Here is a 14,784-nt window from a genome sequence, read left to right as displayed (position 1 = left end):
TTTCCGATTTCGCTCGAAATCGCATATAGCTCAGCTCCCCTTAACTGCAACGAAAATGATACAACATACCGCTCAACAGGAAAAAGCGCGCACCAGATCCTTGTTCTTCTTTATGGTTCTACACCCTTGTCTCTGCTAAGAGCGAAATATGAATTTCCAATCTTCCCGGGAATTCTGTAGACAATGGCACTTATACAAAGCATACAAGATAATAATACAACACACTCCAGTAGTCACCTGCTGCTTCGCTTCTTAATACTGTATGCGCTTTAACTGTTAATACAATACAATACAACTGCAACGCTCAATTGATTTCGAAACCATCATAGTGGCAAACAACACTTAACGTACTGTCAATATTCAATGATCTGGAGACTACAGTGAGTAGAGCTTGGAGCTTTATTACAAAAAGACAACATAAAAGGTTCTTTAGTGTATACCTTTGGTAGCAATAAGTGAGATTGGATTAGCACTCATTCTATCTTCAATGTAAATGTGTTTCTTCTGTTTCGTTAAGAACTCTTGGTAAGAACTTAGGTACTACTAAAAATTAATAACTCACTCTGAAATACCTCAATCAGTAATCGCATAAGTAAATACTTCATATGTCATATACTAGGCAAGAGAGGGAATGAGTGTGAGTGAGCGTTTGTTATGATCAAGGAGGTAAGCCATAGAGAGAGAGATAATAACAATTAACTATCTGTGTGTATGTGTTGTTGTCAGCTGCAATAACTTCAATCATCTTGCATAGCAAAGCAACACTTCAGAAAGTACCATTATCTTTTAAATAATTTTAATAACCGCAGTATACATTAAAAATAACTAACTCAAATACATTACAGTACAGCATAGTACGATTACTGAGTGTGTCTGTGCCTTTTGCCCAGTTGAAACAAGATATCAAAATTCCGAGTTTCTCTATAACCTATTTTGAACTACTTTATGTATCTCTTATGTAGATTGGCTTGTGCTAACTAACATAACTGATTAGTCTAGTTATATCAAACGCAAAAGGTAATATATATGCATACGTTTGTTGTCAGTTGTTTTACTAGTTTCTATATGTACCATTTTTCATTTAACGATGAGGATTGGAATTTACTTAAAAACTTCTTTTGAAGGATACTATACTTTATTTGTTAACTTCATTTCTATATTATGATAGAAAGTAATATAGTGATAACTTCTTGATTCTTGTTTTTCTGCCCAAGATTATATTTTGAACCATATATTATTATGTTTCTATATGTATTGGAATTGTTTCTTAATAGAATTTATATATAACAAAATTTCTTTTATTGTTTTTTTTTCTTGACTTTTATTTTTGTCCAGCTAATTTTATATCAATTATTTTTCAACACCATTCTGAATTTTATTATTTATAATAAATAATAATTAGAACCAATTGATATTCAGTTTCTTTGTTATTTAAAAACGATTTTATTATTTTAATTGTGATTACTTGTTGCGTCCTTTTTTCTATTTTTGTTTTTAGTATTCTCTGGCTTAGCTCAATAACCCAACTTAGAAAAGACTAATAGCAATGACTGTTACTTTACCATTAGTTAATGGTACTTCTTATAGTACTATAAACGCCTATTCTAAGGATTTATTACATGAGACAGTTAAATTTTACGAAAACGTCTTAGGTTTGTCTTCCCGTGAAATCTCAGAAACCTCCTACATCTTATCAAATGGTGCCGTCACCATTAAGGTCGTTTTATCTGAAGACAGCACCAAAGCTCAAGAACATTCAAAAAGGGTCGAATTCTTCTCAAAAAATCAATCCTCCATTGACTGGAGAACTGCTGCTTCTTCTGCTACTGTTTTTAACTCTGCTGATATCTGCAGTGTTAGACAAAAATTAGCTGCCAGTAACTCTCCAACTCAAAGTTTCCCAAGTGAATTGAACCCATTATTATTATATTCCATCGATCCATTAGGTAACTTATTTGGTGTTACTGCCACTAAGAATGCTATCAGTACAAAGCCAACCGAAAAAGTCGAGGAATCTCACAAGAAAAGAGACTTGACTTCCAAATTAGGTTCTTACACTGATTTATCCTCCCAATTAGCTACTTCTGTTGACTACCCATCCTTGCCAACAAAGCTTAACCCAAATAAAGCTGAAAAAGCCATTGCTGTTATGACCTCTGGTGGTGATGCGCAAGGTATGAACTCTTGTGTCAGAGCTATTGTTCGTTCCACGATATTTAAGGGCTGTCGTGCTTTTTGTCATGGAAGGTTACGAAGGTTTAGTCAGGGTGGTCCAGAATACATAAAGGAAGTTACCTGGGAAGATGTTAGAGGCTGGAGTGCTGAAGGTGGTACCAATATCGGTACTGCCAGATGTCTAGAATTCAGACAACGTGAAGGTAGATTATTAGGTGCTCAACATTTAATTGAAGCCGGTGTCGACGCTCTAATCGTCTGTGGTGGTGATGGTTCCTTAACCGGTGCCGATTTGTTCAGATCTGAATGGCCATCTTTGATTGATGAATTATTAAAGACCAAGAAGATTTCTTCCGAACAATTTAACAGATACCAACATTTGAACATTTGTGGTACCGTCGGTTCCATCGATAACGATATGTCTACTACTGATGCTACTATTGGTGCTTACTCTGCCTTGGACAGAATCTGTACCGCTGTCGATTACGTCGAAGCTACAGCTAACTCACATTCCAGAGCTTTCGTTGTCGAAGTTATGGGTAGAAACTGTGGTTGGTTAGCTTTGTTAGCCGGTATTGCTACATCTGCTGACTACATTTTTATTCCAGAACAACCAGCCGTCGCTGGTCAATGGCAAGAAGAAATGTGCAACATTGTTTCTAAGCACAGAGCTCACGGAAAGAGAACTTCCATTATTGTTGTTGCAGAAGGTGCTATTGACTGTGACTTAAACCCAATTTCCGCCAAGGATGTACACTCTGTATTATGTGAATTAGGTTTAGATACCAGAATTACTACGTTAGGTCACGTTCAAAGAGGTGGTACCGCTGTTGCCTACGATAGAATGTTAGCCACTTTACAAGGTGTTGAAGCTGTTAACGCAGTTTTAGACTCTACTCCAGAAACTCCATCAGCTTTAATTGCCATTAACGAAAACCAAATTACACGTAAACCATTAGTCGACTCTGTTGCTTTGACCAAATCTGTTGCTGATGCTATTCACGCAAAAGACTTCAAGAAGGCCATGGCTTTAAGAGATACCGAATTTATTGAGCATTTCAACAACTACATGGCTATAAACGTTGCTGACCATGCCGAACCAAGATTACCAGTTGACAAGAGATTAAAGATTGCCATTGTTAGTGTCGGTGCTCCTGCAGGTGGTATTAACTCTGCTGTCTATTCCATGGCTACCTATTGTATGGCTCAAGGTCACAAACCATATGCTATCTACAATGGTTTCAGTGGTTTAGCTAGACATGAAAGTGTTCGTTCATTATCATGGAAGGATATTATCGGCTGGCAATCACGTGGTGGTTCCGAAATCGGTACTAATAGAGCTACTCCTGAAGAAGCTGACATTGGTATGATTGCTTACTACTTCCAAAAATACCAATTCGATGGTTTAATTGTTGTTGGTGGTTTCGAAGCTTTCATTTCCTTGCATCAATTAGAAGTTGCTAGAGACAGTTATGCTGCCTTCAGAATCCCAATGGTTTTAATCCCAGCTACTTTATCTAATAACGTTCCAGCCACTGAATACTCTTTAGGTGCTGATACTGCATTAAACTCCTTAATGCAATACTGTGATGTCGTTAAGCAATCTGCTGCTTCCATCAGAGGTAGAGCTTTTGTTATCGATGTCCAAGGTGGTAACAGTGGTTACTTAGCTACCTGTGCAGCTTTAGCTGTTGGTGCTCAAGCTTCTTACGTTCCAGAAGAAGGTTTATCTTTACAACAATTATCTCAAGATATTAAGACATTAGATGAATCGTTTAAGAAGGCTCAAGGTAGAGGTAGATTCGGTAAGGTTATCCTAAAGAGTTCAAATGCTTCCAAGGCTATGAGTGCAAAACAAATTGCTGAAATTATCACCGCTGAAGCTGAAGGTAGATTCGATGCTAAACCAGCTATCCCAGGTCATGTTCAACAAGGTGGTTTACCATCCCCAATTGACAGAACTAGAGCTACAAGACTTGCTGTCAGAGCTGTTTCTTTCATTGAAGAACAACAAGATGTCATCAAATCTGCTCGTGCTGCCGATGATGATTTTGTATACGAAGACAAGGCCGTTTCAGCTACTGCTTCTGTGATCGGTATTAGAGGTACCCACGTTGTCTTTACTCCAATTAGACATGCATATGATTTTGAAGCAGACATTGAAAAGAGAATGCCAAAAGTCATCCACTGGCAAGCTACCAGAGAAATTGCTGACTACTTGGTTGGCAGAAAGAGAGTGTAATGTTTTAAAACGAACTTAAGTTTTTCTTACTAAATCTTTTTCAACCCCCTCCACATTCCCCATTTTATATAATATATATATACTTTTTCTTCATTGTACCGTATTGTCAGTGGCATGTTATGTAAAAATGCCAGAGATAGAGGTATTGTACTTAATGTATGTTTAATTTAATAATAGATATTATTTGTTTAATCTTTTCATTTGGTTTGGTGATTCTGACCAGAAAATAGTCTTAGATTTTAGCTACCAGATTATTAGAGGCTTATGAATTTAACTTAACGTTAATGATGCTTTTGGAATCCGTACTTCCTGTCTTTTATGCATGTCCCTTTAGATATATGTAACCATGATTATGAAACCTATAACTACGGTAATCAACATTAAGGGTTTGGCTCTTATATCCTACTCACGTGACCCATATTGTTTTTGCATTTTAGTTTGTCTTTGACTGCGATGATCACGATGATATATTATTATATTGCTTGCCGTCAGAAAAGCCATAGTAAAAAGTACTAAAAGACGTAAACTTGTAGCATGCATAGTAATGACAGTTTGAGATTACTTATAATTATGCACTCACACTCTTATAAGTCTAATGGTTTTTGTTTAATTCTCGTCAATTGGTTACTTCAAGATAAAGTGTTTGAAAAAAAAGTAATAGCGAAATAGAGTCATTTCATATTTTTATTCAAATAATCTTCAGTTGAATTGTAAAGAGAATAATATAATGAAAAATTATAATGCTTCTGTTAATAAACAATTAACTTCTAAGCATGATGGGGTGCTTGAAAAGAAAAAAAATGATACAACCGCTAAATATACTACTACAAATAAACAAGGAACCAAAAAGAAAAAGCAATTATCTGCCCTCGGTATCTTGAAAGACACATTGAAGTTAAAATCTTCAAAAAATGCCATGAAGACAGCTTCTACTAAATATACTAAATCAAATAGTTTAACAAATTATGATACAAACAATAATACTGGCAAAGATATAGATTCAGAAAGAAAAGCCAAGATCAATAAGAGACTTTCTACCCAACGCGTAACATTATTCTATCACAACGATGTTAGAGTGATGAGCTATACTCCTAACATTAAACACCAAGCTACCGACAAAGTCAATTCTTCTGAGAACAATAAATTGCATAATAGAGATGATACAAGTTTTTCTTCGTCAATAAGTAACAATACTGTCTCCATGAAACCATATTCACTTGTCGCACACGGTCCTATAGAAATATACCAGATCAGAACAATATCTAATTTACCAAATGAGAAACCGCAAACTATGAATTACCTATCATTAGGAAGAAAAGGAAATATAATTCATCCAATTCTTCCAAAGTTGAAAGTGACAAAATCAACTGGTTCAACAACATATTCAATACATTTCTATAATCCTGAAAGATTCTGGAGTGTGGACTTTTATTTAAACCAGGGAACGAAAGATGAGGATAACGAGATGAAGATAGTATTGACTTCCTTTGAAGAACAAATCTCGAAGATTTGCGATTTTACAATTAAAACTGCCGATGATACTTTACTACCTATTCTTATGGCCAACACAGAATCAGCAAAAGATTGTCTAATAATAAACTCCTCCCCTTCAAACAATACCAAAATTTCCTATGATGAGGAATCAGAAGATGATCAACTGAGCTATTTGTTGGAAGATTCTAGTGAATCTGATAGTAGTGATGTTGGTTCTATATCTCACGATATATTAATCAATAACCATTCGAACGTAATTTCAAGTCAATGTACCCTAAACCCTAAAAACTGGATTGCTAATAATCATGTACAGGAAGATATTATTAATGATGCATTCAAAAAGGCATTCCAACAGTATTCGCATATACCAATAAATAGTCAATCAACCTTATTAGAAAAAGAAAATACAACACAATTAAAAACTAAGAGATATAGCTCATATAACCCCTTAGTCTCCACTTTTGATATCAGAAATCATTATAAAGAAAATAATAAGTCTCTTTCAAATGGGAGATCATCATCTTTTGAATAAGTCGATGCTTGCTAATAGAAGCAATATCAGTAACCAAAAAGGCTGGCCCTTTTCATCCGTAAACATATCTATTATGTATCAAATTATATATGTTTATCAAATTTTATATATTCATTGCATTTAATAAAGGTTTTATTAATTACAACCACAAGATTACCTACTCAGTCAACCATCCTTCCTCTTTTTATTCGTAGTCGATTATGGCTATGAATAATAGCATGCTTATATTGTTTTCTCTCAGGAAATTTTTATTTATTCAAAATAGAATCGATTGTGCTTCTTAAATTATTGATAACTTCCTTCTTCCTTTGTAGTTCACATTCACGATTTTGTATCTCCTCATTCCAATCTTCAATTGATTTGCTCATTAAGTCTTTAAATACTTGGTCGGTCTCTATGAAAGTTTTGCAACTCCTTAGTCTATGCTTAATAAATCCCACTTGTAGTTCAAATTTATTTGCAGAATTACTCTGATCTTTTCTTATTTGGTGTAAACAGTAGAATAAATAGGGTATAAATTCTGTGTTTGCAATATTTGTATTTGATCCAATTGTATTTAATGTAGTAGAGCTGGGTGCGCTAGCTAAATTAGGGCCCAATGTTGGCTTGCCTTCGCTTTCGAGTTCAGAAGAAGCTTGATTTGTACCCACATCAGCAGGCTCAAGTTTATTCATTATTTCAATCAATGATTTATTTCGCAAACTCATCTTTTATATTTATAATTATGGTGGAACCTTTCTGCGCTGTCGCCTGTAAAAATAATAAATTGTTTTACGATGAAGGCTAAAAATAAGTCAATTACCTTCTTTTAAATTACTTTTACTAGAATTGTAAAGTTATTTATAATTGGAATATGTATTATCAAGAAACTCACTAGTGAGCCACCTTAAGTAGCCCAAGTATTATCAGCTAAAGATCTAACTATCTTTCTTGATAACTAAATTTTGACTTATTTCATTTGTTACTTTTAACAATTTGATATCTGTATGAACACATTTGGTAGCGACGCGTTCAATATTTTAAAAGGACAGTAATTCAAGAACGTCAGCAATTTGTGTTGTTAAAATATTAAATATAAGAGATTATACCACAATAAATGTAAAGTGATGCAAAACATGTATTATGATCATGTACAAATGAGATGATTACCTAGTATTTGATGTGAAAAATAACCTAAATAATGACTATGTAAAGCTATATATCGTTAATTATATACAGTGAGCTGAAAACAATAATAATATTGAATTTCTGATGAAAGGGAAAATATATGGAATGAGAAGCAAAAAAAGAGTGTAGCTTTAAAATAAAGATGGTCTGGTCCTAGTAATGAGTTTACCAGATATATTTGGCAGTTTTGCTTACTAGTTTCTATTGCTTGTAAACAATGATATCAATGATTTTGCAGCTTTGACACTCATCGGGGTTTCTTGCTTGTTTTTGACAGAAGAAGATGAGACGTTATTATTTGGGAAAGTATGAGTTTTTGATGACGGTGTTGTGAAAATAGTCGTGTCACCTGTGATATTTTTACAATCCTTTGTGTCATTATCGGACGCAATTGAATTTATGGATGAATCATTTGGTTGACTCGAGTATTTGGAATGGTGTTTTTCTATAGTAGAACCTTGGGTATCCTTCTTTCCATGTGATATAAAAAAATTTCCACTAGACATCATCAACTTTCTTTTTCCATTATGTTTTTTCTTCGAAATTTTACCCATATTATCATGATTTCTTTTTTTACTTGGGGTCTCTATCAATAGTTGGAAATCGCAGTCATCTGGATAAGTTGCTGAAGTGTTTGCTAAGCTTTTCTTTATGTCTGTAAATTTTTTATCAATTTGATTTGTTTGATACTTATAAAATGCAAATTGCAATCTGATCTTTAATCTATTGCATATGTCGTCAGTGTGTTTTAATTCACTAGTCCTTTTAGAGGTCTCATTAGAACTGTGATCGTTAAAGATATTTGAAGTTTGTGTAGTGTTATGCAATTTAACATCCGTTGGCAATACAGAATCTTTCGAGTTACCTTGAAAATGAGTATCACCAATCAACGTTGTAATAGATGACAACGTATCTAGATGAAAATGAAACTTCTCATTATTATTGTGTAATACTGGTTGTTTATAAAACCTTATGTTTGACAAATCTCTCAGTGGCAGTCTCTGAATATCCATGCTCAATGTAGTATCGTTTCTATGAACCTTGCTAGTATTAACACTGGGATCAAACACTGCAACAATACGAAAACAACAATTGATTAATATATTGATAAGAGTATTTTCTAAAAAGGACACACACACTTATATATATATATATATTGATTGATTTTTAAGTTATACAATAGTACACAATAACATCTAGTGAATTCGTAACAATTTCGTTTACTATGGTAAACAAATTTATAAATTATATTATGGTGCGTCGGGATGAATTGTAAACATTTAGCACAAGAGAAAGAAAAACCTAGTTCCAGGTGTTTCACCGACGACTGAACCATGTGCAATACCCATACAAGACACAAGAGGTTTCAATATTCTACAATGATGGGAAAATATTCAAACTGGTCCCATATCACCATTGACATTGTGATTCAAAATATTTGTAAATATGAGAACTAAGGAATTCACAAAAGACAGAAACCTACTATATCAATTGTCAGCAGATCACGCATATCTTTGAGGTATACAGATATCATTAACCGCTACGTTCATGAGCTATGGCGAATTGCATTTTGTTTTATTTACAGCTTGTCTATTTACAGTATTATCTACAATTGGTGTTTGTTTGTGTTTATACAAATTTAACGTGAATATGAACAAACGCGTCTCTCATCAACTTCACCAAAAATATTTGTTGCGATGACGAGTGGAAAAGTTTTTATATTGCATAAGGCATCTCTTTTGAATGGATAGTGTTTGTATTTCAAATAGTTTAAATGCTGCTAGGACGAAAACATATTCCAACGCTACAGTTGATGATGATGACTTTTAAGTTGATGGGTGTTTCTGTTTTTGTTTTTGCCAGATCGCACTATTAATGCATGTTCTCAACTTGATCGCATCACTTGTAAATGTACTATTTTCACTCGAATGTCAAGGATTGAGGATAATGGCCAGTGTAACGTACTCCATTGAGATATTGACATCGGAAAAGAAACTAGATTCTTTTTACTTATAAGCAGCCATTCGTTAACTCAAATAAAATGAAATGTCAATGTACTATTAGTCTGTAAGTGGGTTTTTTCCGTCACAGTTCGAATTTGGCGCAGCTATTCAATTATATTGCAGTCTGATTCTTGCCTGGTGCACTACACTCTGAATCAAAGCTCTATTCGTGTTAATTGAGACGGTTTCTTGACTTTGGCAAGACTATTATAGCTGAAAACCTGATCACATCACGTGACTTGTATTAAATTTTTAGGTGAAATATGTTACTGAATTAATAATTATATTTTAAGGTTTCGATGAGCTCTAGATATATATATATATATATATATATTTATTGTTATATATATAAAAGCTCTATCTGCGTCCCTAGGGAATAGCACACAATTGAAGTTAAGAGATAAGTCTACACGAATGACTCCTGAACAAAAAGCAAAGATTGAAGCTAATAGAATCAAAGCGTTGGAAAGATTAAAAAGTAGAGGAATACTGAAAGCTTCACAAGAGCAACAGATTTCAAGAAGAATCGCACCAACTGTTATAGAAATTAACGCTGGAAATAATACAACCAATAGTGATCTTACACCGAGGCCTCTTCCCTCTGTCATAGAGGTGAACAGCTCGGATGTACGAAACATAGATTTGTCAACCTCAAACGTTAGTTCACCGATTGCAAATAATGATAAACCCCAGAATGCACAGAAGGATCCGTTAAGTAGAATAAGACCAAGTATCAGAACTCAAGATTACATAGAATATGATTTTGCTAAAGTGCGAAATTCAAATGGTGGATTTATTAACATAGAAGATAGAGCAAGTGGATTCGACGCTGATGATTTTGATTATTACGGAGAAGATTCAAATGGACCTACTAAACACAAGTCATTGGAAGATTGGAAAAGAGAACAACAAGAGAGAAAATATATTTATGAAAATGCACCTCCGCCTGAGCACATTTCCCAAGCGCCAAAATGTATAGAATGTAAAATTAATATTGAAATGGACCCAGTGTTAAATGATGTGTTCAAATTACAAGTATGTAAAAAATGTGCAAAGGATATACCTGAAAAATATGCTCTACTGACTAAAACAGAATGTAAAGAGGATTATTTATTAACAGATCCTGAATTGAATGACATAGGGTTATTTCACAGGCTGGAAAAACCAAATCCACATTCAGGAACATTTGCTAGAATGCAATTGTTTGTGAGATGTGAAATTGAAAAGTTTGCCTTTGAAAAATGGGAAGGAGAAGAAGGATTAGATAATGAATGGAAACGACGTGAAGAAGGGAAGGTATCAAGACGTGAAAAAAAATATCAAGAGAAAATGAAACAAATGAGGTTAAAGACAAGGGCACAGGAATATACCAATCGTTTAAAAGAGAAAAAATATGGTAAAACACATGTTCATAACTTTAGCAACCCAATTGATGGTGGAGAAGATGAAGACGGGAATGCATTACAACGCAGACGATGTATGGAATGTGGATTACAAACAGATGAAGTTGTTTTATAGGGAACTTATAAAAATAATATATCATTACACCTTGATATTTTACGTTAGATAATATATTTACGTATATATATACTTTTGTTTAAGTAAATATCGAATTATCTCACGATATTTCTGCACATATATACAAATAATAAGCATCTTATAATTCTAACAATAGTTCCTCTTGTGGTTCTTCCTGTACAATTTGAGGTTCCTGAGTAACTAAAGCAGTTTTGACTGCAGGTACGGTTGGAAAATCAAATGCTGTTATATTATCAGTTTGCTTATTGCTGGTTTCAGCTAGTGGTGAATCTGCAGAACCATCTATCGGTGCAAATTCAGTGGAGGAACCGATTTTAAGTTCATTATCGCTATAAGGAGGTTCAGTTGCCACTTTTAGATGTGTAACTACAGGCTCTGGTTCACTTTCTTCTATTGGGTATGGAGATATGATAGCATTATTAGGTTTTTGATTATCTATGACAAGATTACCAAGAGCTTTCAATGTGGATTCCTCTTTAACTTGTGTCGGTTGCACTATTTCATTTGCTACTTGATGCTGCTGTAAATGCGTATTACTTTGGTGAGGTTGAGCACTTTGCTGTTGATAATACGTGTAAGGATCTGATGGCACAACAGGTGCGGCATATGTTTGTCTTACGTTAATAGAATTTAGTTGATTTTCCAATAACTCATCATATATATTCATAATATTGGAAATTTTACCATTCATTTCAATTAATGTGTTATACTTTGTTACAGTATCATTTAAAGAATTGTTTAATCTTGGCCTTGATTGAACAACTTTTTGATATAGGGCTTGGAGTTGTTGATCTTCAAGAACTTCTGTTGTAGGTTTGTTTTTCAGTTTCTCAACAAGTGATGCAAACAGGTAAATGTTGTTCTCCTCTTCAGAGGAAATTTCATAACTGTTATAAGGTGCACTTTGTTGAATAGATGCTTGGTTAATGTTTGGATTTCGGTAATATGTACCCTGTTGTTGCTCCTGCTGCTGCTGTGAATATTGTTCCAATTGAAGTCTTTTATCCTTGTCAATTTCAGATTGCTTCAAACTAGCTTCAATAGCAGCTTTCAATTCTGGGTCATTATCAATTTCTTCAGTGTTAATGGTATCTTTAGGAGCATCTTCATGGTTCACATAAGGAACAATTGGTTCTGTTTTATTATTGTATTGGTTTGATTGGTGATTTTCCTTAAGTGATAACTTAATTGCTTTTCTTAATTGTTCTTCTTCTGCATCAAAATATTCTTTGTTCTTGTCACTTTTATGGTGGTGTATTCTTGGTTTAGAGCTTCCTCCGGAATTTTTAATATCATAATCATCGTAACAATTATCACATACTCTAACCAGATCGTGAATTCCTAAATCAGGTAATTGGATATTGTTTGAAGAATGATCCTGGCAAAATATACCACCACATGATCTACAATGATGTCTTCTATTCAATAAAGAGAATTTCCTGGAACAGATCATACATGCATCCGAATCGATCCAATCAGCTGGTGTTTTAGAATCAAAAAGATTAAGAGCGCTTCTAGAATCCATCAAATTATCAGGAAATTGAATACCTCTTGCCTTTAGTTTATCGTGTACTTTTGAAACATAGTTTAACTGTGAATCATTTTTAAATGCAAGATATAATTCGTAAACAAGTTTTGTCACTAAATCCTTGACCTCTGCATCTAATTCAGATTTTAAGATGGTACTCTCCATTGTATCCATAAACTCTCTAGAACATATTTCTTTGATGAATCCTGTACCACCATTCTTTATACAAATATCTGTCAATTTCCAACTTGCTAACTGGGTATTTGGATTTGAATAAGTACCAATGATCCGTTTCTTCAAACATCGCATAGAATCTTTATGAGGGATTCTTTTAGATCTTATTATATCAGATATTTCCAAAGAAGCATGTAGATCAACATCCCCATTTGGAATGCTGGAACTAGTAGCAGCTTCAATCAAAGAGTCTAACTCGTTTGGATAAACAACAAGTCCTGTCATATTTGTATAATTTATACTAAATGGCACCGTAACAATAAGTGGTTATATCCTTAGTTGTCAATAGAACAATATTATTCCCCTATTTCTGTGAGCCGATACTAAAATTCACACTATGCAAAATTAACAAATATCGTGAGTGTCTTAAAAGAAGTCTACTTGCAATGTGCAACTATATGAAAGCAAACAGTGCTATTTTGATCTTTTGTTATCGATTTAGTATAAAAAACAAAGTTAATCAGAATACTGTCAACTATTATCACTTATATATATTTAGTATTAAAATACTAATTAAGATAAGTAGGCGTTGTAAAATTATTAGCGAATTTTGAAGCGTGCGCTGAAAGGAATCAACCGTCAATGAATCATTTCCACTATATAACGACTATGTTTCAAGTATAAAACTATAATAGTAATAGAAGATAATATGATATGTGAAGTTAGTATTTATCCTGAGGTTAATAAACCTATATATATATCTATTTATATAGTTGTACAGTTTATGTTTTTGTCCTGAAATTGTTTTTGTATATATTTTTTGCTTGTGCTTCAGTTTCATTTGCAATTCAGGTCAAAGGAATGTGTTCTTTTGTGAAATTGCCACGTCTAGCGTGTTTATACCTTACTCACAAATCAACATACTGGTATTCTCTAACTCTAGTGTATCTTCTTGCATATGTTATCTTGTTTCGTTTTTCCTTTATAAAATTCAACTTTGGCGTTTAATAGTAGGGCTTCCAGCACTTATGAAAAGATGAATGCAGCAGAACAAATACAGATCACTGTCATACATGCATACCAAACAGTGCTTGAGTTAAAGATACTACGTTGTTTCTTGACTGCATTTGTCTTGTATCTGTTTTCTAAATTTCTTTTCACTAAAGATCTCAAGGACCTCTTCGCTACGGCAGAACTAGTTTCATCGGATGAGGAATCTTCAGAACCAGAGGCAGTTGGATTCAATGTAATGGTTGGTAACATGATAGGTGGTCTGTATGCCAAATATAGAGGTTGCAATGGAGTACCGTCGAATTCGAACAGTTGTAATTTGAAAACACCATGGTAATCATCTAAAACTGTGTAAAATGACAAGTATGTACCAACTTGACTGTATCTAGTGTACGCAGAGACGCCACCGTCGTTACATGGATCACTTAATAACTGTCTTCCATCAACCTCAAAAGGATATAATTTCAATGTACCGTTTGTTAAGACCTCATATTTACCATGTTGGAAAATCAGAACTGCAGTAGGACAACGGGGATCCTTTGCATTACCAGCGACTCTGTACCATGCCTCTTCGTAGAAACCATCTTCAGTAAAGGAAATGGAAATACCTGGTAAAGATGGTTCTATTAACAATTCATCAACGGGATCATAAAAACCCGGACCAGTGAAAACCTGGTTTGATTTTGAAGACCAAGTACCATGCAAAGTATCTCCAGAATAGTCAGGAACACTATCGTCAGCCACAACACCGATGCTGTTCATAAGCAGACATTGCAATAAACACGTTACCCAAATGACCGCAAACATTATTTTTTAGTTTATATATGTATATGTATTGTTCGTGCCGATCGTTAAAGGAAACTCTCCAAACTCTCCAAACTAGCAAGTTTAACCATCGAGCCCTCCCCCAGCAACAAAT

The 14,784-nt window shown here is 34.0% G+C and overlaps 7 protein-coding genes across 7 annotated transcripts; 3 read left to right on the top strand and 4 right to left on the bottom strand.

Annotated features, from left to right (window-relative positions):
- Window positions 1-1,546: 1,546 nt before the first annotated feature.
- Window positions 1,547-4,417, top strand: PFK2 (6-phosphofructokinase subunit beta; the record flags this gene model as incomplete). Its single annotated transcript, XM_003686806.1, has 1 exon — window positions 1,547-4,417. The coding sequence occupies one exon, from the start codon at window positions 1,547-1,549 to the stop codon at window positions 4,415-4,417; it is 2,871 nt and encodes a 956-aa protein (XP_003686854.1).
- A 727-nt stretch (window positions 4,418-5,144) lies between these two features.
- INP1 (Inp1p) lies at window positions 5,145-6,443 on the top strand (the record flags this gene model as incomplete). Its single annotated transcript, XM_003686805.1, has 1 exon — window positions 5,145-6,443. One exon carries the CDS (start codon window positions 5,145-5,147, stop codon window positions 6,441-6,443), a length of 1,299 nt encoding a protein of 432 aa, XP_003686853.1.
- Window positions 6,444-6,691: 248 nt separating this feature from the next.
- CSE2 (Cse2p) lies at window positions 6,692-7,150 on the bottom strand (the record flags this gene model as incomplete). Its single annotated transcript, XM_003686804.1, has 1 exon — window positions 6,692-7,150. The coding sequence occupies one exon, from the start codon at window positions 7,148-7,150 to the stop codon at window positions 6,692-6,694; it is 459 nt and encodes a 152-aa protein (XP_003686852.1).
- Window positions 7,151-7,804: 654 nt separating this feature from the next.
- On the bottom strand, window positions 7,805-8,623 carry NRM1 (Nrm1p; the record flags this gene model as incomplete). The annotated part of the gene is made up of 1 exon (XM_003686803.1): window positions 7,805-8,623. One exon carries the CDS (start codon window positions 8,621-8,623, stop codon window positions 7,805-7,807), a length of 819 nt encoding a protein of 272 aa, XP_003686851.1.
- A 1,404-nt stretch (window positions 8,624-10,027) lies between these two features.
- On the top strand, window positions 10,028-11,131 carry RAD14 (DNA repair protein RAD14; the record flags this gene model as incomplete). The annotated part of the gene is made up of 1 exon (XM_003686802.1): window positions 10,028-11,131. The coding sequence occupies one exon, from the start codon at window positions 10,028-10,030 to the stop codon at window positions 11,129-11,131; it is 1,104 nt and encodes a 367-aa protein (XP_003686850.1).
- A 139-nt stretch (window positions 11,132-11,270) lies between these two features.
- VPS27 (ESCRT-0 subunit protein VPS27) lies at window positions 11,271-13,139 on the bottom strand (the record flags this gene model as incomplete). The annotated part of the gene is made up of 1 exon (XM_003686801.1): window positions 11,271-13,139. One exon carries the CDS (start codon window positions 13,137-13,139, stop codon window positions 11,271-11,273), a length of 1,869 nt encoding a protein of 622 aa, XP_003686849.1.
- A 741-nt stretch (window positions 13,140-13,880) lies between these two features.
- ROT1 (Rot1p) lies at window positions 13,881-14,672 on the bottom strand (the record flags this gene model as incomplete). The annotated part of the gene is made up of 1 exon (XM_003686800.1): window positions 13,881-14,672. The coding sequence occupies one exon, from the start codon at window positions 14,670-14,672 to the stop codon at window positions 13,881-13,883; it is 792 nt and encodes a 263-aa protein (XP_003686848.1).
- Window positions 14,673-14,784: the final 112 nt, after the last annotated feature.

Source organism: Tetrapisispora phaffii, chromosome 8, assembly GCF_000236905.1.
Source record: "Tetrapisispora phaffii CBS 4417 chromosome 8, complete genome".
In the NCBI taxonomy this organism is placed as follows: domain Eukaryota; kingdom Fungi; phylum Ascomycota; class Saccharomycetes; order Saccharomycetales; family Saccharomycetaceae; genus Tetrapisispora; species Tetrapisispora phaffii.
Note: the sequence above shows the minus strand (reverse complement) of the source record. Positions and strands in the feature narration are given on the sequence as shown.